This window comes from Scophthalmus maximus, chromosome 10 (assembly GCF_022379125.1).
Source record: "Scophthalmus maximus strain ysfricsl-2021 chromosome 10, ASM2237912v1, whole genome shotgun sequence".
Classification (NCBI taxonomy): domain Eukaryota; kingdom Metazoa; phylum Chordata; class Actinopteri; order Pleuronectiformes; family Scophthalmidae; genus Scophthalmus; species Scophthalmus maximus.
This window is the reverse complement of record NC_061524.1, coordinates 15,864,810-15,889,030: the sequence shown is the minus strand read 5'-3', so window position 1 is coordinate 15,889,030 and position 24,221 is coordinate 15,864,810. Positions and strand designations below refer to the sequence as shown.

Below are 24,221 nucleotides of genomic sequence, written 5' to 3'. Positions count from 1 at the left end.
TGTGGGGTTGGTCCGTCCGACATCCAGGTAGAGCGACGGAGGTCCGTTCGCTCTTCTCTTGCACTGCAGCGCCCCCCAGCGTTCAGTGTAAGCCATGCCCCCTTTACGTGCCGTCGGACATAAGCCAACCCAGACGTTAGCAGTAAAATATGCTAGTGTGGCTTTAGATTTGTTTTAGTCAGGTGAGCCCACACACCTTGGTAAGATATGACATTAGTGAGGCACGCATTTTGTTCAGGCATGAAACCGTCGGTCCAGAGAAGTAATACTACTAATAATAATAACCGAAAAACGAATAATTGTTGGTTTAATGTTTGGCTGGGCCATTGAAAGGAGCACGGTCATTTTACAATCCAACTGTTTCTCTGTCGTGCACATGACGTAAACCTACACGATGTAACTTCAGCTACCATAACTATACGTCAGCTCTTGCCTAGAAAGTGTAGCCACTAGCTACCTCGAATTAATCGAAGGTAACTTTTAGCAGCAACTTTTAACCTCCACCCTGTCTTCCAACAGTAACTTCTGTTTCGGTTTGTAGTTGTTGTTGTTTTTTCTTTGAACAATATGGCGGCGCCTGAAATGCCAAACTCGTGACTTCGAATCGTGACGTCACGGCAACGGTTGCCACGGAGGTACTGCTCAAGGAGCGAAAATAGAAATCATCACTCAGTACAGGGGACTTCGTAGACCAACATTTTGTTGTGTGTGTGTTAAGAATGATAAGATTTTAACTTCTGTTCCACTTCACCAACGCTTTAACCGCGCTACCTGTTTTTTATTCCCGCTAACATTAGCTAAGCTATCTATGTACATGTGGTGCTCCTCTTTTGGGTGTTTCTTTAGCTAACAAAAACCGCTTTCGAGCACAAAAAAGTAAAAATGGCTCGTGCTTTGTTGAATGATATATATATATATATATATATATATATATATATATATATGTGTGTGTGTACTATTACTGGCTGAGAGAAATCCAACATCCAGTTATAAACCCAGTCAATCCTCATGAAGCTAAGTGAGTGTGTGTTGGCTAATTACTTGATTACCTGGCTAATGCCAGCTATTGTTAACTCAGTAGCTGGTGGTTGGAATATGTGTTAAATTGAGTCATAATCATACCACACGGCAGATGGAGTCATTGTCGGGGCGTTGAGCCACAAAATTGAAAAAAAAGAAGCTTTTTAAGGCTGTTTAGATAGCCGACGCCTTTCAGTAAGTTGCAGTCAAATACAACCACCAATGCTTGAGCAATGATGTTAACATGCAGTAGATTTATGAATCAAAGCCTCTCTTACACAGAAAGCCACCACTAAAAGAACCTGTTTATTCCGCTTATTGATTTTTGGATTTCATTAGATTGTTTTCCCCTGTTTGCTAATTCCAACAACTGAAAGGAAATCAACTTGGACACGTTCCCAGGGTGTACGTTTGAAATGAGGTATTCGGACACATGTCTAAGATGCATCGTTTTTGTGTCAGTCTTCCGTAACATTTGTGAACAGGTGACAGAGATGGCGTCCTCCAAGTGTAAGGGTTTCCCCAGGAAAAAGCGCCGCTCCGAGCCGGATATCGTTGTCAGCAGCCTGAGGAAGGAGAACGCCTTTCTGAAGAAGGCCCTGTTGGAGTTGTCTCGTCAGCATTCAGATCATTACAAGCTAGTAGAGGTAAACTTACTCACACTTCTTTTCTGTCTAACTACTAGTCGACTCCTGAACACTCATCCTACACTCAAGCTACTCGTACTGTAACTGTATAACTCCCATCTAAGCAATGTTGTGAGCACTGTGTGCAATGTTTGTTTGGTTCACATTAGAGGGTGAACGGTAGCTGAGCAATAGTGTAACCTCTCTCTCCTCTGTGTCTAATTTGGCAGAGATTAATTTCTCTTCAAAGTGTGCGACTGGAGAATTCTCGGCGGCTGACGGCCCGAGACGAGAAGACGACTTTGCCATCAGAGCCGAGTGGGGAAGGAGCGCACCTGGTGGACGAAGTGAGTATGGAGACACTGTCCGATTACGCCCGGGAGATTGAAGGAATCAAGAACAAGCTTGTGAGCTTCTCAACTAGGTGTCACTATCTTGAGAACAAAGTTGCCGGGAAGAAGGTACAAGAGGGCTCATTTCTTGTATATAAGTGACTGCAAACAAACTGTGCATCTTTAAAAGCAGGAGACAAAATACGCAATATGTGTTTGGTTATGGAAATCACAATAGATGTTATCTTTTTTCATATAAAAGTGTCTATGATAATTAATGAGATTTGGCACTTTCAGTTAATCCATTACAGTGTTAGATGCAACACAATACAGTAATTAATTATGCCTTTACTAGTCTTAGGTTCATGGTGGTTAATAAATAAGCCATGACAGTGTTACAGTGAGACAGCACACACAATACCAGGACCCTGATACCAATGCAGATTAAATGAATTTATCTATCAATTTATCAAAATTCCTGTGGCATGTCAAAACGTCTTCTGAGACACAGGCCTACGCTTGTGTTGCTTCTAGAGAGTTTGATTTACCAAGCACCTCTATTCTCTTACCATTTCTACACCACAAGATGGCAGCACTTACTTAAACATGTCACTCTCTTACACATACATCATAGCGAAATGTTGGATATATGTGTTTTGAACCCTGTTATGACAGTGGCATAAAATAGTCTTTTATTCATTCACATAGCGTATGTGTGAGGTTGTGTGGCATTTTATTGTTGTCTATTAGGACTCAGAATCAGATGAAGAGGACTCCGACACTGGAGTGACAGAGCTCCAAAGTGGCCTCAGAGATGTAAGCTATGTTGTTGCCACACAGCTCGAACTCCTCTGTTTGTATTTTTCCATTTGCACCTAATCCATCTTTCTTTAATCTATGTTACTTTTTGTGTACTTAGCATGTGTGCATTTGCTTGAAGGTAAAACTCGTGTGCCACGTCTTGTTGAGTGCTTGTCATCTGGAGCCATCCCCCTGGCACAACTCTTTTCTCTTTCTTCCTCAGTTATGTGCATCTGATTCCTTTCTTCAATCCCCCGAGGCCTTGGAAAAGAAAAAGCAGTGGCTGGAATATGACCAGCAGAGAGAGGTCTATGTTAGCTCAGTTATGGCCAGAATTCTGTGGCTGGAGCAGCAGCTGAACGAAGCCAATCGGGCCCTCTCAAAGCAGCACAATGAAGAGCATTCAGATGGTGAGCCAGTGGGCAGTGGGCATTCAACTCTGGGGTTACAAGGGGCAACAGACTGTCACAACAAGGTTTTTAAGATATCTAGATTACACTGGACTGGCCTGCTTTGACAGAAACTGCAGCATTGCACTGGAATTATGAAAAATGTCCTCTGCTTTAAAAAAAACAAAAACATTTCATTCATTGTCCCTCATTATAGAGAAGAAGCAAATGCGCCAAATGCAGGAGTACTATGATAGACTCTTACAGAAAGCCAAAGACGAGCTGGAGGTGCTCAGGCAGGAGGTCAACGTCACCCACCAGAACCTGACAATAACCCAAAACTGGTCTGCAAACACACACACGTTTTCATTCAAAGCTGGGGGAGGGTTCGGATGATAGCCGGACACATGACAGACTAGTTGATGTGTAGGTGCCAGGAGAGGGAAGTGGAGTTGGAGGAGCTCAAGCAGCAGCTGCAGAATGAAGAATCCAGCCGACAAAGTTTGCCAGACAAGAACAAAGCCCTCCAGTACAGACTGCTTGAGGAGAGGCACAGGTCTGCTAACTCTGAGCTCCAGGTATGTTTGTTTTGTTTTGTTTTTCAGCTGGAAAAATGAATAAATCTCAACCTTATTATGCAAGGGAAGAAAGCCACCATATTAAAAAAATAACCTTCTCCCCTAGCAGGTGAATCTCCTTCAGAAGTTTATGCAAAATCAGCAGCAGGCAGACCAGGAAAAGATTGCAGACCTGGAGCGACAGGTATGACATAGGTCATACTCACTGTGTGGGATTCCTCTTCCTCCATGCTCCATTAAATCATTAATAACAGCAGTTGATGGCTGTTGCTAATCCACCCACTGTTAATAATGGCACTTGAGACTTGACAATGACATGCCATACTTTCTTACCTCTGTGCTTTCCTGCTAAAATCAGTTCTCACATGAGCAAAGGAATTCTGGGAATTGTTTTTATCTCCAAACCTGTACAGTATTATTAGCTTTGACTGCAAATGGCAACTCTTTAAATGTTAGCTCCGGATTTCGTCAGAAGACCTTGAGGATGCGAGGCAGGAGTGTGAACATTTAAAGAAGCAAGTGGTCAGAGTCCTGAAGTCGCAGCGGAAGACTGAACACCAGGTAACGAATCTTTCAAAGGTTGCCATTGATAGAACAACGACTTTGTAATCAGTTTTAGGTATGAAACGTAAAGCAGTATCTATAGATTTGTTTGGACTACTTTGGGGCCAGAGAATTAAGTAAAAATTAAAACAATGGCCCCATTTTCACCTTATAAAGTTGTTATGGGGGAACATGTAAGCAAATAATTGCTTATTCACACATCCTTACAAAATGCAAGTCCAATAACGGACTCCCCTTTTAGCTCCGTTAGGATCTCCTTAGAGCAATATTTGACTCTTCGGGAATTAAATGCTCCATTAAATTCATTATTCTCCAACCTTGTCTGCTGTATGGTTTTAAGTAGGTAGTTTACAGAAAGGTTTTAGTGTTTTTTCCCCACTGAAAACAGTGTTGTTGGCTAGAAGACCGAAATAACAATCCTAAATAGGCTAAACGGCTCATAATATCCAAGTGGATCTGCAGTTTTCAGATGATAATTCTACATATTTGTCACTATGAACTTCGTTGCAGTCATTTGATTGTCCATTAATATAAAAACCTCCGACTCTCCCAGCTCTCCAGAGACAGCCCGAAATCATTCAACCTGCTGGATGAAAGCTTCTTGGAGTGTCCCGGCTGCAAAACGGAGTATCCCGCCAGTCACCACCGAGAACTGATGAACCACATCGAGATCTGTTTCGACTGAGCTGCGCCTCAGCACCTCTTCAGTTCTGTAGCTCCTGTTGACATGGATTGATTTTTTGAGCCGCGCTGTTAAACCAGAAGTTCTTTAAGTTATTTTAATAAAGTACAGAGTTCCGTTGCTGAGGATGTGATTCTTGATTAAAATGGCAGTTTTAATTTACTCAATATTTGACCAACTACCTGATTGACATGTATGATACTTTGTGAATTCAAGCTGCTGTAGGCGCCTGACCCTTCCAGTCCTCACACTGGAAGATGAATAGCTCAAAACAGCTTGTGTAAGTTAATCCCTCTTCCAGTCCTATTTAAGGATATGGATTAGTATTGCTCGCAAGCAATATGGGGAGTCAGAGGTCGGTGCAGTGGCTTTAGGCTGTGTGAAGGGAACGTCACACCGAGGCCTGACCTAGCCTGACAGCTTTAGAACAATATGCTAATATTGTTTAGGCGACTCATAAACCCTCTTCACTTTGCAGCTAGATTTCATATGGAAACATCTTCATAGAAAGTTTGAATATGAGTTAACCTGTCTGAGAGGCCAGTGTTTCTCCTGTGGCAGTGTAGATTCTTATTAACACACACACAAAAATTCTGTCAGACAGAAGAGGACATATATAAGGCAAATATTCTAAAATCAATACCCAGAAGGTTATTATGGAAAGAAAAGTCTATTTTTAGGACAGCCCCCAATCAGTTAATGTATCACTACTCGGGGAGCTAACCCTGTTAATCTTACGAGGAAATAATGGCGATATCTAATTAATTAGATCTCAACGGCTAATTTGCTGTTTAAACAGCATTACTGTCCAACAGATTGAAGATTACAATTTGGGATTACAACAGTAAGCATGCGCCTCAAGAATGGATCCACAGGGTGCAGTTATATCCTTTCGCTGTGTCTGATGTTGGAAAAGGAAAAGAACAAAATTGGCAATGGGAAAGAGATAGAACTGACATTGAAGTTGCAGAGATTTAGAATTATATTTAACTACATGGCAGGGGGAAGTAATATTTGACTTCCCTTCATGTGGCAGCAAAAGATTAGTCTCCACCCTCCTCCCCTCCTCTCGTATCACTTCATGCCTTATCAGCTTCTCTTCCCCATTCATGTATCTACTAGTCACCACAGTGATTTCAGCTTTCTATCTAAAACCTTTGTAGCCTTTATGGATATTGACCCTCACGCCCACTTACTCCACCTGAGAAACTTCACATATTTTTCCTTCTTCTCTGAGCTGCGCCGCTCCGATCATGCCGCAGCCACTGTTGTGGAGACCCTGGCCATCTCCACCGTCTTCCTGGTGTCCGTGGCAGCAAATGCGGGAGCCGCAGCCTTGGTAACCTGGGAACGCAGGCTGCTTGCCAACAAGACCGTCCTGACCCTCAACCTGTTTGCGGCCGACCTGCTGTTCATCAGCATGATCCCACTGATAGTGGCAGTGCGCTGGACCGTGTCCTGGACGCTGGGGTTCGCGGCCTGTCACACTGTTCTTTATGTCATCTGCATGAGCGGCTCCGTCACCATCACTACCCTGGCCTCCATCAGTGTGGAGCGGGTGCAGGCGATCCTCCGGCTGCAGAGGGTGCCCACTCTAAACCCCAGAATGGTGACCGCCACCCTGATCTTCATCTGGGCCTTTTCTGCACTCACTGCTTTGCCCCTCAGCTTGTTCTTCACTGTGGTGGAGCTGGATTTCCCTGAGCAGGTATTGGTGAATCACTTGACTAACATCGACATCTCCCTACTCCTTATTTTTCACCTATTAATGGATGCTTTTCGTGTATATTTTCTGCTATTTCCCCACAGGAACGTGTGCACATCTGTACTATGAAGTGGCCCGACTCATCCGGAGAGATTGTGTGGAATATATCCTTCACCGCCCTGTGCTTCCTCCTCCCAGGATTCATTATCGTGGTCAGTTACAGCAAAATATTACAGGTGGGGTTTATCACACTTTCTAACTGGCAAACGTATCAGGAAGTGAAAGGGAGGGACAATTTTTTTAAGATCATGGAATCACTTTTGAAGGATGATGCTTTCTGTATTTCTCTTACTCTTAACAAGTGCTGTGGAAAGACTTAAATATTTAAAGATGACTCTCAAATTTATTGTTTTAGAATATATCAGTAATTTTGTAGAACAGCTGGACTCCAGGGTATTGAGTGTTACTCAAACAGCAGTAGATAGTGAATTTGTTGGGGACTGGTTTCAGCCCTGGAATAATACACGTGGGGCTCTAGGGAATATGTACAGCAGCAGGATTTTGTCATATGAAAACTATGTACAGTTTGATGATTTTTTTAAAAATATATAGACATAGTTTTTTTGTTACAATTTGTCAGAGGAACAGCGACACCAGACTATACAGCAGCTCCATAGTAATACAGAAATACTAATACCAAACGATCCAACTAATGTTGTTCATTTAATAGGCATTTTCATTTTCCCCTAGCACTGACTATTGATTCAGCAATTCACGCCGACTCGTTTAAAGGCATATTGACCTTTCTCTTTGTACTCTCCGTAAATATTGGTCATGTCATGCATGTGCTTTATTAATCATTGAAGCTGAAAATGGTACCTGTGTGTGTGAGTTCAGAGCTTTTGCACTATCAACTGTCAATGTTGCACTGGACAACCGCCTCTGCCAGTGAGGTAATTATCACAGATACAGACAATAGAATAATGATCCTGACCAGTCGCACATTGACTTTTAGCTCTGATAAGACTCAATAAATGTTTGGGCACATTGGAAACAAACACAAATGACCTCAAGCCTCTTGTGTAAATCCACATGTAGATCAATTAGTTTACATAAATGGCTTCATCTCTTTTGTGCCACGGAATACCAGTATTGTGCTTAATATTATAATTTTTTTTTATTACAGATTGCTAAAAGTTGTAGGCGAGGGCTCCAAACCCGGTCAGCCAGTCAGCCCCCCGGCGGCGAGCCTCTCGAGTACCACGTCTCCCGCCAGGACATGAAGCTCTTCCGCACTCTCCTGGTCCTCGTGCTCTCTTTCCTGCTCATGTGGAGTCCCATTTTCATCAACACTTTCCTCATCCTGGCCAGGAACTTCTTCGGCCGCCTGCACGTCTCCTCCACCACGTTCTTCTGGGTGATAACGTTCACGCTGACCAACTCCGCCCTCAATCCCATCCTCTACTCAGTGTTCCAGTTCAAGAGCGGCCTGCGCAAGCTCTGCTGCAGTTCTGCCGTGGTGCCGCTGCGAAGGGCGACCCGTGGCAGCGGTCGAACGCAAAGGAAGCAGCCGTGATTGCCATGATCATTTCAGCAAATAGTCAATTTAAAGGGACAAAATGCATAACACTCTGTCCACCTGAGGGCCACATGTTCCTATTCTAATGCTTGCTACACTAGGCAGGAGAGCATTCAGACTTAGAGACCTTTAAGAGCTAACACTGCAAAGAGTTAAATTAATAATTGAATGAAAATTATATATTTTTCTATATTATAATCTTTTTTTTCGTCTGCAAAAATCATCCTTATCTGAAATACTCCTCAGTCATCTGGTCATAATATATTCTGTGAGTTTTTTATTCCCTAAAATGTAAATCAGATCTTCAGCAGGGAGCAAACAAATGAATCAACTGAATAATATGAATTCAATTTTAAGTATCGCTGGACAAAAACTTAAAGAGCACATCATTTCCTCACGTCTTTGCCGCTTTTTTTTTCACCATCTGGAAAAGGGAAAAGTATTTGCGTCTCATACAAACAAACGGCAGTTTGCTTGCCAACAACAGTAATTCAACTCCGAGCGGCAGTTAAGAATCTCCCTTAATCTGTCAGTGGTTAAATGTGGCTGCTGTCTTAACAGAGGTGGGGTCCAGGACGAGAGCCAGGCCCCGTGAGACCGTCTCTGAAATGAGACCACGTTGGCTGCCGTTGCTTGTTCTGAACTGACCAGCTGGAGTGCAGTCATTTCAACTGGCCAGGTTTCACTTTTATCACAAATTTTTCCTCTGTGACTGCCTCTTATTCGGTTTGCGTGATGCGAAATCACACACCGCTGGTGCTAAACTCAGATTGCTCTCTGATGCAAGAGCTTTTCAGAAGTGGCTCCTCTTCACCTGGTGTTATTGTTATGGTATAATCTCCCTAAAATCGTACAATATGTCTTTCATATCAGGAGCAGCATACAAAACGTATTTAGAGAAGAGATGAACCAGTGATCTTAATTCGATTTATCAATGCAGAATCAGGATAACCAGCCCCCAGTAATAATTCCAGTCTTTTCCCCCTGCCCTCTTCTGCAGCGCAGGTCACACTGCAGGCTATCATTACCTGTGATGGGATTGGCCCCACTGAAATGACAAGCTGCTGGATTTACAACTTAAGAGAGCTCTGGGGCTTTATGACACAAGCATCATTAGTGTCCCCTAGGATCCCCCTACCACATTAAGCCACTCACTACCTTCTGTTACCACAGTGCACAGGGGAGGCTGGGAAATGCCTCAGTAGGGCACTGCGCTGCCACTTCTTCCCGGAGGCCACCTTCGCTCTGCTCCGCTCCTCCTCCGTCCAGCTGCACCCATCCGAGGGGAGCGTCTCTGTGCTGCTACAGAAGGAGATCGTTCATCCGAACCCAGACAGAATGGCAGACAAAGACACTGTCGAGAAGTTCCTGGACAACAATCCACAGTTCGCAAAGGAGTACTACGAGAAGAAAGTCAGGGCGGAGGTGATCACCGCTGCTTTCAACAACCAGGTCCGGATCAAAGATCCGGCCTCTTACAAGGATGTCTCCGCCATCCAGGAGGCCGAGTTCATATTGGAGCTCATTAAGGAGATGCACAGCAACAGCCCAATGGAGAAAGCCCTGCACAAAGTTCTGCAGAGGATCGCTCTGCTGGTGCAGGCCGACCGCTGCAGCTTCTTCGGCTACCGCTCTCGAAACGGCACGCCTGAGCTGTCCACCATCCTCTTCGACGTGACGCACAGCTCTCCGTTTGACAGCAACTTTGTGAACCCCAACGTGGAGATCGTTTTCCCCACCGACATGGGCATCGTCGGCTGGACGGCGCACTCCAAGAAGCCCCAGAATGTCGCCGACGTGAAGAAGGTGAGCGATTTAAAGAGATCAACTGAAACGCTAAATAAATCAATAGGGGAAAAACCAACAGACTAAACCGGGGCGATGTGACATCCTGTTATTCTTGTGAAACTCCAACCACACTGCAGAGACACACAGCTGTTTGGCTTCGAGTAACTCATTAGAGTGCATTTTTGTCGGAAGAACGTTTCTGCTGCAGTGTGTTTCTCACGCTGATTTGTAACTCAAGCACTGATGTCATCATGCTGCTCAGCCAGGCTGCACCATGCATGACCTAAGATCGGATCCTTACCAAACAAGTTTAATCTCGATGTTGTCATTGGCACAAAAGACTTCAGCTGCTCTCCTCTTCTCTTCTTTTCGTTTTCGTTTTTTTCCCCCCAGGACTCTCATTTTAGTGACTTCGTGGACAAACAGACCAAATACACCACAAAGTGCATGATCACCGCCCCCGTTATGAATGGAAAGGAACCCCTCGGTGTCATCATGGCCCTCAACAAACAAGGCGCCGCCGACTTCTCCAAGAACGATCAGGAGGTGAGCGGAAAGGATGTTCATTTTGAAATGACGGGGTGTTGAGAAAAACTGAGAGTAATGCCACTGAGGCTGCAGGGTTTTGCCACTCGTAGTAGACGGAGACAGATCAGCATGAGGGTCATAGCCTAGTAAAGTAAAATGGCCAATTTTAGCCCCCCCCCCATCTTCCTGCCACTGATCTGTATATTTAGAGGCATGGTTATGACAGATCACCATATAATCCCGTTAGGGAGTTGAAGCTCAGACATTCTCTCTCTCTCTCTTGCGTTTGGAGGCCTCTTTTTTGACACTCGACTCTAGAGGTCACCCAAGCAAAGGTTTGTCGGAGAAAGTGAACGCGATCTGTTGCCGTGCTGTACAGGGAGGAAACGTGTGGCCGTGTTTCATGAAGCGGTGTGACTCTCTCATTGCAGCTCTTCAACAAGTACATGAACTTTGCTACCGTGGTCATTCTCCAAGCCCACACTGCTTATATGTGGGATGTAGAGTCCAGGAGAAGCCAGGTAAAATGACACAATAATGACTCCACTTGTCCAGTACTTCTTCCTTTCCTTTTTCTATTTTCCTGACATGTTCATTTTCCGTCTTTTCCTAAGTTGTTGTTGGTCTCCTTGCCATAGGTGCTGCTATGGTCGGCCAGCAAAGTGTTTGAGGAGTTGACGGACATCGAGAGGCAGTTTCACAAGGCACTGTACACAGTGAGGACGTACATTAAGTGTGAGAGATACTCTGTGGCACTTCTGGACATGACCAAAGAGAAGGTGCGCAGAAGAAAGTCTTTTAATAAAAATGTCTGCGGCTGACTGTACCTCAGCATTTGCATAAAGTACATAGCAACGTGATTTTGGCCTTTTCTTCCCCAAGGAATTCTTCGACGAGTGGTCAATCAAACTCGGAGAGCAGGAGCCGTACAAGGGCCCCAAGACGCCTGATGGCAGAGTGAGTCCAGCACTGGGTTTTTTGTTCTTGTGACATTTTTCTTATCCACCAATTAGTGAACATTTTTCAAGAAAAATTATAAAACTCTATTCAGGAAATCAACTTCTACAAGATCATTGACTACTTGCTGGAAGACAAAGAGGAGATTAAAGTTATCCCGTAAGTGTCACAACGTAGTGTATCACTGGTACCTGTCTTGTTGATAGTTGATAACAATTTTGTGAGCGTATTTGAGAGGTTCATTTGTGTTCTAATCAGAATTATGTACTCTCTAAACTCCCAGCGGCCCCCCTGCAGACCACTGGGCTCTGGTGAGCACCCTCCCAGCATATGTGGCGGAGAATGGATTTGTAAGTTCTGCTTTTGTGACGTTATTTTGTGCAAAATACTCCTGGACACCAATCAACTTATTTTCAATCTGACATTTTTTTTTCTTCTTGACATCCTGCAGATCTGCAACATGATGAACGCTCCAGCGGACGAGTACTTTGCATTTCAGGTGAGACACTCATCAGTGAGAAACGGATCCCTTTGATTAAATTATCTTTGTCTTATACGGCGCCGTTCACTGAAGTCAGTAAATAATCTCTTTATTCGACTGTGCGTTCAACAGAAAGGACCAGTGGATGAGTCTGGCTGGATGATCAAGAATGTCCTCTCCCTCCCCATCGTCAACAAAAAGGAAGAGATCGTCGGCGTTGCAACTTTCTTCAACAGGAACGACGGAAAACCATTCGACGAGAATGACGAACAGATTACAGAAGTACGGTCAACTCCATTTTGCATGTATTTTACAGTATTTCATGAAATATTTCTTTCATTTCATGTGGAAGAACTAGGTACTAATTGAAATTACCGATTCACAATCGCTGGGTTTGTGTTTCTCCATGTCACCAGGCTCTGACCCAGTTCCTCGGCTGGTCCACTCTGAACAGCGACACGTACGACAAGCTGAACAGGACGGAATGGAGGAAAGAAATCGCCCAGGAAATGCTCATGTACCAGGGGAAGGCCACGGTGAACGATGTGCGGACTATCCTGGTGAGCTGCTCCCACACCTGACCGATATTACTGCGACTAGACTGAGAGCCGATCAGTAGATCGATCTTCCTGTTCACTCTCTTCTCCCGGCCACAGAACACTGAAGAGAAGCTAGGCTCCGCACCAGAGGACTGCGACCAGAAGGAGATGTACAAACTTCTGGTAAGCGCTTGTGAGGCGTGTGTGATATTCATAGTTTGTTTGTCTGTTTTACTACAACGCTCCCTCGTAACCTCTGGTTGTTTGTGATGGCATGCACTTTGTCTTCCTCCGTGCAGAGAGCCAACATCCCCGAAGCCAAGACCGTGGAGCTGTGCGAGTTCCGATTCAGCGACTTCCCCTTGTCCGAGGTCGAACTCATCAAGTGCGGCATCCGCTGCTTCTTCGAGCTGGGCGTTGTGGAGAAGTTCAAAGTCCCAGCTCAGGTAGAGAGCACACATTAGTCAGGAAACAACCTCCACTGTAGACTACCTCTGAAACACTCAACACGTTTGGAAGGGGGAGTACAGAGAAACTATATTTCGTACTGGACTCTGAGTCAAAGCATTTCACCCGGTCTACTTCTTTCAAAGAATCACCTTTTGTTTTATTGCAGATCCTGACACGTTGGATGTACACCGTTCGCCGGGGATACCGTGACATCACCTACCACAACTGGAGGCACGGCTTCAACGTGGGCCAGACCATGTTCTCTCTGCTGCTAGTGAGTCAGACCTCTACTCATATTTATCTTATTATTGGTTCGTGTGTGCTTGTTATTTGCATGACACTGAGGTTTGTCTCCTCTTGCTTTTTTCGACAGACGGGCAAACTGAAGAAGTACTACTCTGATCTCGAGGCCTTTGCTATGGTCGCCGCTGGATTCTGCCACGATATTGATCACAGAGGAACGAACAATCTCTTCCAGACAAAGTAAGAGTTTGGTGACTCCTCTTTTAATTGACTTCATTGAAGAAATGAAGTAACACTACCTAAAAATTTGACTCAGGTGTTGTGGAATAAAATATAATTTTTTTCCTCCGGTGGGCTCTTGTAGGAGTCTATCCCCACTGGCAAAACTGCACAGCAGCTCCGTCATGGAGCGACATCATCTTGAGTACAGTAAGACTCTGATGGAGGATGAGGTGGGTCCCTTCTAATCTTCACATTTCTGTGTGTTTGACTGTAGTTTTGGTTTGTCTAACTTCTCTCTTCATTCCTTCACAGAACCTCAACATCTTCGGAAACCTTCAGAAGCGTCAGTTTGAAACGGTGCAGCATCTGTTCGAAGTTTGCATTATTGCCACCGATCTCGCACTCTACTTCAAGTAAGCAAGTGTCAGCATAAAGTGATTGTGTCCCACATCCAACATTAGTACGCAAACACTTTAAATATCTATTTCTGATTATCAAGGTCTTACAAAAACGAAACAGTGACATCTACTTCACATATCTCGACTTTCAGGAAGAGAACAATGTTTCAGAAAATCGTGGAAGCTATGGAGGGAATTCCAGACGAGAAAGAGAAGATCGGCTACGTCTCCAACAATGCAACCAGAAAAGAAATAATCATGTAACTGCATCATTTCTCGTGTGATGTCACTATTTCTACAGATCTGCGCTGACGGTCTAGGTGCATTTCAAAAGACCATACTGACAGTAATGAATTCTCTGCAGGGCGATGATGATGACAGCTTGTGACCTGTCAGCCATCACAAAGCCTTGGGAGGTGCAGAGCAAGGTGCGTCCCCTTCGCTAGACTTTTGACTATGAAGCTTCCTTCACACATTGCGTCTCATTGCTACGTTTTATGTCCCTGTCCTAGGTCGCTCTGATGGTGGCGGCAGAATTTTGGGAGCAGGGAGACCTCGAAAGGACGGTTCTTGATCAGCAGCCTATTGTAGGAGCTTTTAAAATATGTTCTTTTGAAATGATATCTGCATTGTTATGTTGTCATCGAGTCATGATACTAATGATGATCCTCTTTTCTGCTTCCCTTCAGCCCATGATGGACAGAAACCACGCCGCTGAGCTTCCCAAGATGCAGTGCGGTTTCATTGACTTTGTTTGCTCCTTCGTGTATAAGGTATAGCCAGATGTACAACAAAAACATATTTGGCATAAAAACAAATTTTGTGCGTGTACTCTATGATATTTTCTCACACAAACCCCCTCGTGCTGTGTGTATCTGAGCACATCTGCTTTTGCGTTTGGCAGGAGTTTGCTCGTTTCCACGCAGAGATCAAGCCCATGTTCGACGGGCTGAATATCAACAGGGGAGAGTGGAGAGCTCTCGCCGACGTGCACGAGGCGAAGATGAAGGCCATCGAAGATGAGAAGAAGAGGCTGGAGGGTGGTGATCAAGGTGAGCGCCGGGGGTAGGGAAACACCCCCTGTATTTGCATCATCGTCTCCACCGTCTCACCGTCTCTCTCATTTGTCCCCTTCCACAGCTCAAGATGCCGGGAAGTCAAAGACGTGCGTTGTCTGCTAGACATCCAAGACCACATGGAAATGAGTTCTGATTGTTTGTCTGCATGTGTTTTTGGACAGGGATTCTAATGTGCAAAAAAGATTATTTTTATATTCTGTAACTTTCTTCTGTCCTCTGACACACAATGCGGCGCAATTGAGCACATACAGTTTGCATATGGCATTATGAAAACATTTTATTTATACTGAATATAGCAGAAAAATATGTAGCGCAATTCCTCTGGCTTTGAACATGTGAATAAGAATATTTTGCTGCAAAATATGATGCAGTTTGAATTGTTTTATCTGAAAATGTTTGGAACATAAACTATAACAAATGCTCTTTTATGTAGTGAAAAAGCTTAATAAATAAAATGAATATTTTTTTTCTTCTTTTTTTTAATTGCAAGTAGTGTTTACAAAATGTCAACCATATGTCTCAGGCAAATGGATGGGAGATGTAAGAAGATTTGACCGAATTGGATTTGGTTATAAGCCACCAGGCTTTCCCTTTTAAGACCCCTGCTTACATAAAGTAAAAATACTGCTCATAAGTCAGAGTACATGTGGGGACTGACGGGAGGGGGTCAAGTGGAAACACATGTACGGGAGAGATGGCTTTGTTTGACTCCGAGTCGGCACTCTTACTACGTGATTATGTTGTGATTTCTTGAAATAAGAAGTTGCAATTTTTTTTCTCCAAAACTCCATGTCTCAGATTTCTATAAATAGAGTATGTGGCATGGGGGGCGTGTACTTTCGCAGGACAATGTCAGATCCTGTTGTATTTTGCAGTGTGTGTGTTTGCTATTTAAACGTAAAAAAACATTAAATCTGAGCGAACACGATGTCTGCAAAACAAAACTTTACTGTCGTGCGACTATAGCTCTAGATGCATAACAATAAAATGTGCAATAGCATCAAAGGTGAAATGTGTATATGTGAAAAAAATGCTAATAAAGTTTATTTTCAAATCACATCTGCTGTGCAGTGCATTTGAGCCATTGTGCAAATCGGGTCAAAGCATCTGAAACAACTCAAGTTGTACACTGGAGGTAAAGTGGTCAATTGTCATTTTGTTTTCCTGTGGTTGACTCGCATCCTCATCAGCTCCATGTCAAACTGCCATGTGTTGGTGTGTAAACGATGTTCACCTCTGAGGTCGGCTGAAGAGGGGTTTAGGAGAGTAGGACTGCACAAACATCATCTTATAATCAACGGCTAATGAGCCTGAGAGCCTTGTGTTACTGTAAAGATCTTGGATGTGGTCAACGTTTGTAGACCCACAGTACAAAACGATATGAAATCACCTTTGTATGCTGCGTTTTACAAAGGTGAACATGTTTTTGCCCCGGAGATTTATTGGCTGTTTGGAGCACAAGTAGCCGCGCGCTGTGACCTTTGACCTTTGGCCGTTCAGCGTGTCCTCTGATCTCAATCGCTATGGTGAACAGATGTTGTGGGGCGTCATATGGGAATATGCCTGGAAAACCCGCTGCAGGTAAAGGAATCACTGCCTCCGCCTGCTGCTACTGTAAAAACCGAGTCGCTTTACTGGATGTAAATTTTTTCATCCTTCTGTGGACTTGGATGGAAGACGTGAAGCATTCATTTTAAAATTGAACTGCAATGGAGCAGTGATGAGTTGTACTATGATTTCTCTAAACATTGTGGCAAATCTTAAGACGGGGACTTCTGTGTATTAAGTGACTAAACGAGAAACTAGAGCTCACCGTTGTTAATTCAACCCGATGTCATCTTTCGTCTGTAATCCATAATTCCTCACCGCATCGTAGAGCAAAGCAGTAAATGTGTGCATTTGAATATTTTCAGTGTCTTCCCCCTCCACTTAACCTCCACTCATTTAATCATTCAAGTTTTAAATGGAGATTAAAACTACACCTTGTGATTTCTTCCATCTCTTGTGCTACAAAAAACAACATTTTCTCAGTATGCAGTGATGATAAATCTGTCTTGTGCCACATTATGAATAGTGATCGTCAGGTAATGAGTGTCGTCGTATTGCATACGAAGACGAATAGTCATTTTCATTTTGAACAGTATTTATTAGTGACTTATTAATATTTAACTTTTAGCCTCCAGTGTGGACTTGAATTGTAGAAAAAGTAAGACTCAGAGAAATCCTCTTCAGGGGGAAATACAAACAGAAGAAGAACTGTGACAGCTCATAAAACGATCAAGCTCGACCTTAGCTCTTCACTTCCCTCTGGTGGGCAGGTCGGACTGTTTCCACACCTACAGAGCATCCAAAAGTCTCTTTTCTTTTGAGATGCATTTTTATTTTGCAGTGGCAAAAGTCTCTTGTTGAACATGTTTTTGCCCATAGATTTATTGGCTGTTTGGAGCACAAGTAGCCGAGCGCTGTGACCTTTGACCTTTGGCTGTTCAGCGTGCCCTCTGATCTCAGTCGAAATGGCGAACAGATGTTGTGGGGCGTCATATGAGAATATGCCTGGTGACAGTTACATATAGCAATGAGGCTGTGCAGTATCATTATCATGTGTTGGATTATTTGTTATAGAAAAGATTCTGGTTAAGTGACTCAAAAGTCAGAAATCACCAGACTCGGGGATATCCATAGCTGCGTGGCCAAATAGTTGCTGGACAGTGTGCGTTCTATTCCGGCGATGAATGACGCCATTTATGAAGCAAAGACACGATGCATCATCTCTGCAGAACAACAATCATATCCAGTGTTCTCCGTTTATTGCCAAGAGCTGCTGGTGAAAAACAAGACATTTGTCACTTCCCAAGACTTCCCGTCCAAAATCTCCACGTCCACATTTTCCCTCTGTACTGTACATTTTCCTCTCAGAAGTACAGTAAGCAGTCTCGCTTCAGTTCAGCTTTGTCCCCGCATCCCCTCCCTCTCTAAAACAGCATAGCACAGCACAGCCTCCACATCACGACCCCGCTCCTCCTGATGCTTTCTTCTTTTTTTTTAACAGGCGAAATTCTATTATCGTGTACAACAGACACTGGATATCAAATGGTGTGGACAATCACATCAGGGGGGCAGACAGGCTGGTGGGTGCAGAGCGGAATGTATTTATTGAGAGACCTTTTTAAAAAAAACACACCCACGCGCATGTTTCTTCCCAGAAGGCTCTGACGCAAGAAGGGCCTGCCAGGCACAGTGAGTAAACATATTAATCTAACAACTCCGGAGGGATTGGAGAAATTAGACTGGTAAGGAGGAGGAGACCTTGTAGGGCTTCCAGTGAGACCTGCTGAGCAGTCTGGCACTGCAGAAGAAAGAAAGAAAAAACATTGCAATAAAACTGTGAGGGCAATATATTTCAAGGCAATAAAATATAAATATATGTATATAAAGAAAGAAAGGGCTGGGCTCTTCTTCTCTGATGTGGTTTGGTGGAGTGGAATAAGCATGACGTCATGCAGAGAGAGCACAAGAGATTTGTATTAACCTGTCCTTTGTCTGTGAGAGGGGATGAGGGGGGGATGGGGGTTTTATTTGACTGCACGGGGCAGAGCAGATGTCAGGATGACAGAGGGCTTCCCCACACCCCTCCATCACAGGGCAGGGGCGTCTTTTGCATCCTCCAGTCGCCATGGAAACAGAGCACAAACCAGGGAATAAAGCCAAAAATGTGCTCTCTCTCTCTCTCTCTCTCTCTCTCTCTCTCTTTATTCCCCCCTCCAATGACATGAATGGCCTTTCTACTACATGCATGCGTTGTGACAACGGGGGGTTGGCCGTCTGACCTGAGCCAGTATTGCAGCTATATATTTCCAAAATGTTCCTCGGGTTTCCCACCCGCTTCCCCGCATCGAAAGCCCGTGTGCGTCTGCGCCACACGGAGCAATCCGCTGGCTCACGTCTGGGGTGGGGGTGTGTGTGTGTGTGGGGGGGCTTCGTGTTTTTCTCCAGCTGATTCACGAGAAAAAAAAATTGCACAATTCCTGTCGCCTATTGGGCGGGATCCTGGACGGCGAGAGAGCGCGGCTGCTCGCCGACAGCGCAGGCCCATAGGCGTGGTCTTGGATGGAGATGCTCCGATCTGCTCCCGCCGGGATCCCCACCTGCCCCTCAGACCGCGCCAGCTGGAATTGATCTTGCGCCCGTGCGACCACCACCACCAATTTCCCGTCACTAAAGACATTGAGTTTTAGAGAAGGGCTGCAGTGTGAGACTCATTGCAGCGCCGCGGACGCACGGGGCGGCGCCGGGTCTCATCACCTCCAGCGCGGCGGAGGCGCACGGCGCACGGCACACGAACAGCGCGTCGCTCGGCCTCCAGGCAGCTGCAGCGGCGGCAGTGGAAGAGGAACCGGAGCGCAGGAGACCCCCCCCAACCCCCCCCCAAACCCCCTCCCCTCCCCCTGGTTCATGTGCAGGGCTGTTCGACGCGCAGGTCGTGGCCGCAGCGGTTCGCAAGGATGGAAACCGCGCGCAGGAGATCGTCGTCGCCCCGGCTCGGCGTCTCGCTCGCCGTCGTCGTCGTCGCCGCCGCCGCCGCGTCCGTCCTGCTCGCGGTGGACGGCAAGAAAGCCAAGCAGCCCCGCTGCCCCTCGTCGTGTACGTGCACCAAAGATAACGCGCTGTGCGAGAGCGCGGGGCTGATCCCTCGCAGCTTCCCCCCCGATGTCATATCACTGTAAGTCACGCTGGTTCTGTTCGTATGTTGTTGTTGTTGTTGTTGATGTTGATGATGATGATGATGATGATCTCCAGACCAATGCTTCGGTGATCTGCAAAACACGCCTGTGTCCACCTGCCTATGGTTAAGACGTGTGGTTTGTCTGCTGCTGCTGCTGCACAGATGCTTTAAGGCTGATAAGTGCGTCTGTCTGTCTCTCGTCTTTTCTCCCCCAACAGATCATTCGTCAAGTCCGAATTCACCGAAATCCCGAAGGAGAGCTTCATCCACACGCCTGCCCTGCATCTCCTGTGAGGAATCTCTCTCTCTTTGTTGCATGCTGTCAGCCCCCCCCCACAGTGAGGTGATCAACGCCATTTTTAATGTTGAAGACCCCCCCCCATGGCTATTGATCAGAGTGGGGCAGCCTAAACAATTTGACTCTCAGTGGAAATGATTTTTCCATACGCCCTTCCTCTTCCTCTGCATGCGTCCATCCATGCGTTTCCCATAAAATGTATCTGTGTGTAGCTCAGGTCTGGCTGCAGGATGAGCCTCTCAACCTGTGGGGAATCCCTCCGATTTGAGGAGGGATTCCCCACAGGTTGACGACAGCTCGCCACTGTCCAATATGTGACCCTTAATGTATTAAAACATATTAACCATGCATCTCTGTGCACAGCCTCTTCACCGCCAACAACCTGGAATCCATAAACGAGGACGCCTTCCTTGGTCTTCCTCATCTGGAGTATCTGTGAGTGAACGGCACTCCATTCATCCCTGGAGGCCTTCGTCTCCCTTTTTTCCCCTCCTTAAGTTAACTATGCATCTTTTTTTGTTTTACCAGGTTCATCGAAAACAACCAGATTAAGTCGATATCGCCACATGCTTTCCGCGGACTGAAAACCTTAGTGCACCTGTGAGTATACGCCTACAGCTTCCGCACATTCGTCGGCAGCACGGAACCAAAACCTGCTACACGAAGATGAGCTGTGGCGACTTTGCAAGGGGAGGCACGTGAAAATGAAAGTTCGTAATCGGCGTCAGTAGAAAGTGATGTAACCCGGGTGCAGTTGCGGACACGCGCTGCGTCAGTGAAATGCTGACGAAGTTTGTTTCACAACATTTTTGCGGCACACAGGCGTTTCGCTGGACACCGTGCAGCTGTTTTTAATATGATTAGAAAGCAAAACCCCTCTCCTCCGCTCATTTGGTCACAGATCTAATACATCGAGGTAAATACATGCTCCCATCTTCATTTTATTTTAGACAAGGCCCCCGAAACACAACCGCAGCAACCTTCTCCACAGTGGAATCGACTCCCCCCCCCCCCTTTTTTTTTTCGTAGCAGAGAAGAGCCATAAAATGGCAGGGGAGGCAGCTCTAAAAATAGATTCATGTTTCCTCCAACTCACAATAGGCAATGTTCCTGCCTTCGGGGCGGTATTATACCCAGGTTCTTTTAGCAAGCATTCATATATTCCGCTGCACACTGCAAAACCCCACCCACATTTAGACGTTGTGGGGTACTGCAAGTTCTGCTCATAAATGAACATGAGCAATAATAGGTGTATTGCTGCCATTGACAGAGTAAAGAGGGAAGCGACAATCATTGTATCGGAACAGACAGGTTGTTGTCGTTTTGTTTCTCCCTTTCACGCAGGAGTCTGGCCTACAACAACCTCGAGACTCTGCCCAAAGATTTGTTCAAGGGTCTTGAGGCCCTGACAAAAGTGTAAGTATGAATTCTAATCCTGCGTCATCTGTATACTGTAATTACTGAAAGCCTCACATATGCCATCGTGGACAATGGGTTTGCCGTACAAGGCTCTAAATATAGAAAAAAAAAACTGTCATTACTCCACTTCAGCCAAGGCCTGAAAAGTGTGTGGGCAGCTGGCGCTTTGAACACCATAAAAATTGCATGCGGCAGCGCGGGGAAGAGAGATGGTTGGCAAATCTGTCACCCACCGAAGACGCCATCCTCTGTAGCTCCTCGTGATATTAACGAGAGCAGAGAATGAGGCCGGGGTGAGATCCATCCTCGCAGCCGAGAGCGTTCCCGTTTGCTTCTGAGGGGTCAGCCTGGTGGTTTTTCTTCCGCCTCAGAGACTTGCGGGGCAACCAGTTCACCTGCGGCTGCAAACTCAAGTGGTTGGTGGAGTGGATTTACAGCACCAACGCCACCGTGGATCAGATCTATTGCAAGGGCCCCGCCTCGCAGCTGGACAAGAGGATCAACGATCTGGTGCCGCAGTCCTTCGACTGCATCACCACAGGTGCAGTACAGAAGATGACTTTCCTTTCCTTTCCTTTCCGTAATCACAGTCCCCCCCCCCCCCTGACTTCTGGGTGTTTTTGGTTTTCTCTCAAAAGAGTTTGCTTCCTACCAGTCGCTGAAGTTTGAGTCCATCTCCGTGGAGGCCTTTTCCTTCGGGAACGACCAGTATGTGGTGTTTGCGCAGCCCTTCATCGGGAAGTGCAGCTTCCTCGAGTGGGATCACGTGGAGATGGTCTTCAGGAACTACGACGATATTGACAGTAAGTGAACGTCTTTGAGGACACACTGTGATGTGGTGAAAGGGGGGGAGGGGGCGAGACTGGAAAAGGAACCGCGCGGAGACGGGTTTTCTTAAGACAGAGTGCAGCAGGATTTTGTTTGCATCCTTTCTCTCTCCTCACCAGGCACGTCCACGGTGATTTGCAAGCCTCTGGTCATCGACAACCAGCTCTTCATCATCGTGGCTCAGCTGTTCGGCGGCTCGCACATCTACAAGCGCGACACCTCCGCGAATAAATTCATCAAGCTTCAAGGCATCGACATCCTCCGGATCCGCAAGCCGAACGACGTCGAGACTTTCCGCATCGACGGGGAGACTTTCTTCGTCATCGCGGACAGCTCCAAGGCCGGGTCCACCACCATCTACAAGTGGAACGGCAACGGCTTCTACTCGCACCAGTCCCTCCACCCGTGGTACCGGGACACCGACGTGGAGTTCATGGAGATCTCCTCCAAGCCCCACCTGATCCTGTCCAGCAGCTCCCAGAGGCCGGTCATCTACCAGTGGAACAAAAGCACCAAGCTGTTTGACCGACGCACGGACATCCCCGAGATGGAAGACGTCTACGCCGTGAAGCACTTCGCGGTCAAGTCGGACCTCTTCATCTGCCTGACGCGCTTCATCGGCGACTCCAAGGTGATGCGCTGGGACGGGGCCCTCTTCAGGGAGCTGCAGACCTTGCCCTCCCGCGGCTCCATGGTGTTCCAGCCCTTCGCCGTGGCCAACTGGCAGTACGCCATCCTGGGCAGCGATTACTCTTTCACCCAGGTCTACCGCTGGGACGCCAAGAAGAGCGTGTTTGTCCGTTTCCAGGAGCTGAACATCCAGGCGCCGAGGGCCTTCTCTCCGGTCGCCATAGACAACCGGCAGTTCCTTCTGGCCTCCAGTTTCAAAGGGAAGACTCAGATCTATGAGCACCTGGTCATTGATCTGAGCAATTGAGTGTGTTTTGGGCTGATTGATAGGTTATTGATAACTTTGGGGTGTGTGTAAAGAAGACTGTTGCAGCAGACGCAGTTCTGAACAATTGCTAACTACCAGTTAATCCTAACTTGAGAAAGGCAGGCATTACTCTTATTCGTTTTTAAAAAATCTTCCATTGAGGTCAGTGCATGGTAAATGTAAAGATTAAAATGCGACCACGTGTCCTCGGCCGAGAGGCATTGTCGCGTTCAATGCATGGATCTCAAGTTAGGATTAAAACCCCAGATTTTGTCGAGACATTAACGCATGCCCCCCCCCCCCCCCCCCCGGTCCTCGCTCAGGACGTCCCATTCCTGATGAATGCAACATCCATCCTCATTTAATCCATGAAATCTAGAGTTGGCCAGTAGTTTTTTTTTTGCGTTCTATCATACATTTGACTCAGCAAAGTTTATACATTTGTAATCTCATATATATTTATCTATGGAAAGTAATAATGAAAATGGTACTTTTTAACCTATTAACGTGTTCAGCCGGACAAATCTGCCAAAAGAAAATGTTTACATATTTCTCTTTCCACTTGTTCGCTAAAAAATATTTGTAAATTAAGCTTTTGTAAGTTCGAGAGGGACCACCCCAGTTAGATCAATATTCGTTAAGGAAGACTGATTCAAAATGTAATGTTTATAATTTGGAAAAAATTTCAACAGAATGTAATGTTTATAATTTGGAAAAAATTTCAACAGAAGTGTTGTGCGAGAATCTACCAGTAGATCTTCGCAACTTACATTTTTAATCATTGACGGTTTGTATAATGTTTTAAGTATTGATAAATAGTTTTTTCATAGAAAGTACAGAAAACATTTTGGGCACACGGGGAACTATTTTCACACACTTAAAAGGGGACTGAAATGAGAAAAAAAAACAGGGGATATTGTTCATAATGCTTGACCTTTGACTAACATGTATGCAAAATGCATTAATTGTGTCACGATTAGGATTAAGTTATTGACTAATATCATGCCATTTAGAGTCAATAAAGGTTTACGTCATTCACTGTTCTCACCTGCTGG

The 24,221-nt window shown here is 45.6% G+C and overlaps 4 protein-coding genes across 17 annotated transcripts; all 4 read left to right on the top strand.

The window, feature by feature from the left end:
• The first annotated feature begins 90 nt into the window (after positions 1-90).
• LOC118283762 (centrosomal protein of 55 kDa-like) lies at positions 91-5,112 on the top strand. 13 transcript variants are annotated; one of them, XM_035606095.2, is made up of 10 exons: positions 91-200; positions 1,483-1,667; positions 1,877-2,107; positions 2,729-2,794; positions 3,003-3,189; positions 3,386-3,512; positions 3,599-3,746; positions 3,853-3,930; positions 4,203-4,307; positions 4,864-5,112. In XM_035606095.2, exons 2-10 carry the CDS (start codon positions 1,515-1,517, stop codon positions 4,993-4,995), a joined length of 1,227 nt encoding a protein of 408 aa, XP_035461988.1. In that variant the 5' UTR covers positions 91-200; positions 1,483-1,514; the 3' UTR covers positions 4,996-5,112. The 13 variants fall into 13 exon arrangements, with proteins under 13 accessions (XP_035461988.1, XP_035461993.1, XP_035461991.1 ...); XM_035606100.2 differs by having other exon boundaries at positions 102-200; positions 1,506-1,667; XM_035606098.2 differs by having other exon boundaries at positions 118-182.
• A 110-nt stretch (positions 5,113-5,222) lies between these two features.
• Positions 5,223-9,221, top strand: LOC118283764 (free fatty acid receptor 4-like). The gene is made up of 3 exons (XM_047335058.1): positions 5,223-6,700; positions 6,802-6,933; positions 7,884-9,221. The coding sequence occupies exons 1-3, from the start codon at positions 6,020-6,022 to the stop codon at positions 8,271-8,273; spliced, it is 1,203 nt and encodes a 400-aa protein (XP_047191014.1). The 5' UTR covers positions 5,223-6,019; the 3' UTR covers positions 8,274-9,221.
• Positions 9,222-9,411: 190 nt separating this feature from the next.
• LOC118283761 (cone cGMP-specific 3',5'-cyclic phosphodiesterase subunit alpha'-like) lies at positions 9,412-16,018 on the top strand. The gene is made up of 22 exons (XM_035606089.2): positions 9,412-10,082; positions 10,458-10,610; positions 11,024-11,113; positions 11,231-11,371; positions 11,475-11,549; positions 11,644-11,708; positions 11,833-11,899; positions 12,001-12,048; positions 12,163-12,312; positions 12,447-12,590; positions 12,687-12,752; positions 12,869-13,015; positions 13,186-13,293; positions 13,393-13,502; positions 13,627-13,714; positions 13,797-13,897; positions 14,035-14,142; positions 14,247-14,310; positions 14,395-14,469; positions 14,572-14,655; positions 14,787-14,934; positions 15,023-16,018. The coding sequence occupies exons 1-22, from the start codon at positions 9,615-9,617 to the stop codon at positions 15,061-15,063; spliced, it is 2,541 nt and encodes an 846-aa protein (XP_035461982.1). The 5' UTR covers positions 9,412-9,614; the 3' UTR covers positions 15,064-16,018.
• A 2,914-nt stretch (positions 16,019-18,932) lies between these two features.
• On the top strand, positions 18,933-24,204 carry LOC118283827 (leucine-rich glioma-inactivated protein 1-like). Of its 2 annotated transcripts, XR_007031570.1 has the most exons (9): positions 18,933-19,681; positions 19,903-19,974; positions 20,346-20,417; positions 20,511-20,582; positions 21,327-21,398; positions 21,773-21,942; positions 22,040-22,204; positions 22,349-23,861; positions 23,898-24,204. XR_007031570.1 is itself a non-coding variant. In XM_035606212.2 (8 exons), the coding sequence occupies exons 1-8, from the start codon at positions 19,464-19,466 to the stop codon at positions 23,164-23,166; spliced, it is 1,659 nt and encodes a 552-aa protein (XP_035462105.1). In that variant the 5' UTR covers positions 18,933-19,463; the 3' UTR covers positions 23,167-24,204. The 2 variants fall into 2 exon arrangements, 1 of the variants encoding a protein (XP_035462105.1); XM_035606212.2 differs by having other exon boundaries at positions 22,349-24,204.
• The last annotated feature ends 17 nt before the right edge of the window (positions 24,205-24,221 follow it).

Coding starts and splice junctions, on each gene's coding strand:
- LOC118283762 (XM_035606090.2), top strand. CDS start 241: ATGAAACCGTCGGTCCAGAGAA. Junction 263..1,482: donor GAAACCGTCGGTCCAGAGAA/GTAATACTACTA, acceptor TTTTTGTGTCAG/TCTTCCGTAACATTTGTGAA. Junction 2,795..3,002: donor TCCAAAGTGGCCTCAGAGAT/GTAAGCTATGTT, acceptor TTTCTTCCTCAG/TTATGTGCATCTGATTCCTT.
- LOC118283764 (XM_047335058.1), top strand. CDS start 6,020: ATGTGGCAGCAAAAGATTAGTCTCCACCCTCCTCCCCTCCTCTCGTAT. Junction 6,701..6,801: donor AGCTGGATTTCCCTGAGCAG/GTATTGGTGAAT, acceptor ATTTCCCCACAG/GAACGTGTGCACATCTGTAC. Junction 6,934..7,883: donor GTTACAGCAAAATATTACAG/GTGGGGTTTATC, acceptor TTTTTATTACAG/ATTGCTAAAAGTTGTAGGCG.
- LOC118283761 (XM_035606089.2), top strand. CDS start 9,615: ATGGCAGACAAAGACACTGTCGAGAAGTTCCTGGACAACAATCCACAG. Junction 14,656..14,786: donor TTTGCTCCTTCGTGTATAAG/GTATAGCCAGAT, acceptor TGCGTTTGGCAG/GAGTTTGCTCGTTTCCACGC. Junction 14,935..15,022: donor GCTGGAGGGTGGTGATCAAG/GTGAGCGCCGGG, acceptor CCCCTTCCACAG/CTCAAGATGCCGGGAAGTCA.
- LOC118283827 (XM_035606212.2), top strand. CDS start 19,464: ATGGAAACCGCGCGCAGGAGATCGTCGTCGCCCCGGCTCGGCGTCTCG. Junction 19,975..20,345: donor ACGCCTGCCCTGCATCTCCT/GTGAGGAATCTC, acceptor CTCTGTGCACAG/CCTCTTCACCGCCAACAACC. Junction 20,418..20,510: donor CTTCCTCATCTGGAGTATCT/GTGAGTGAACGG, acceptor TTGTTTTACCAG/GTTCATCGAAAACAACCAGA.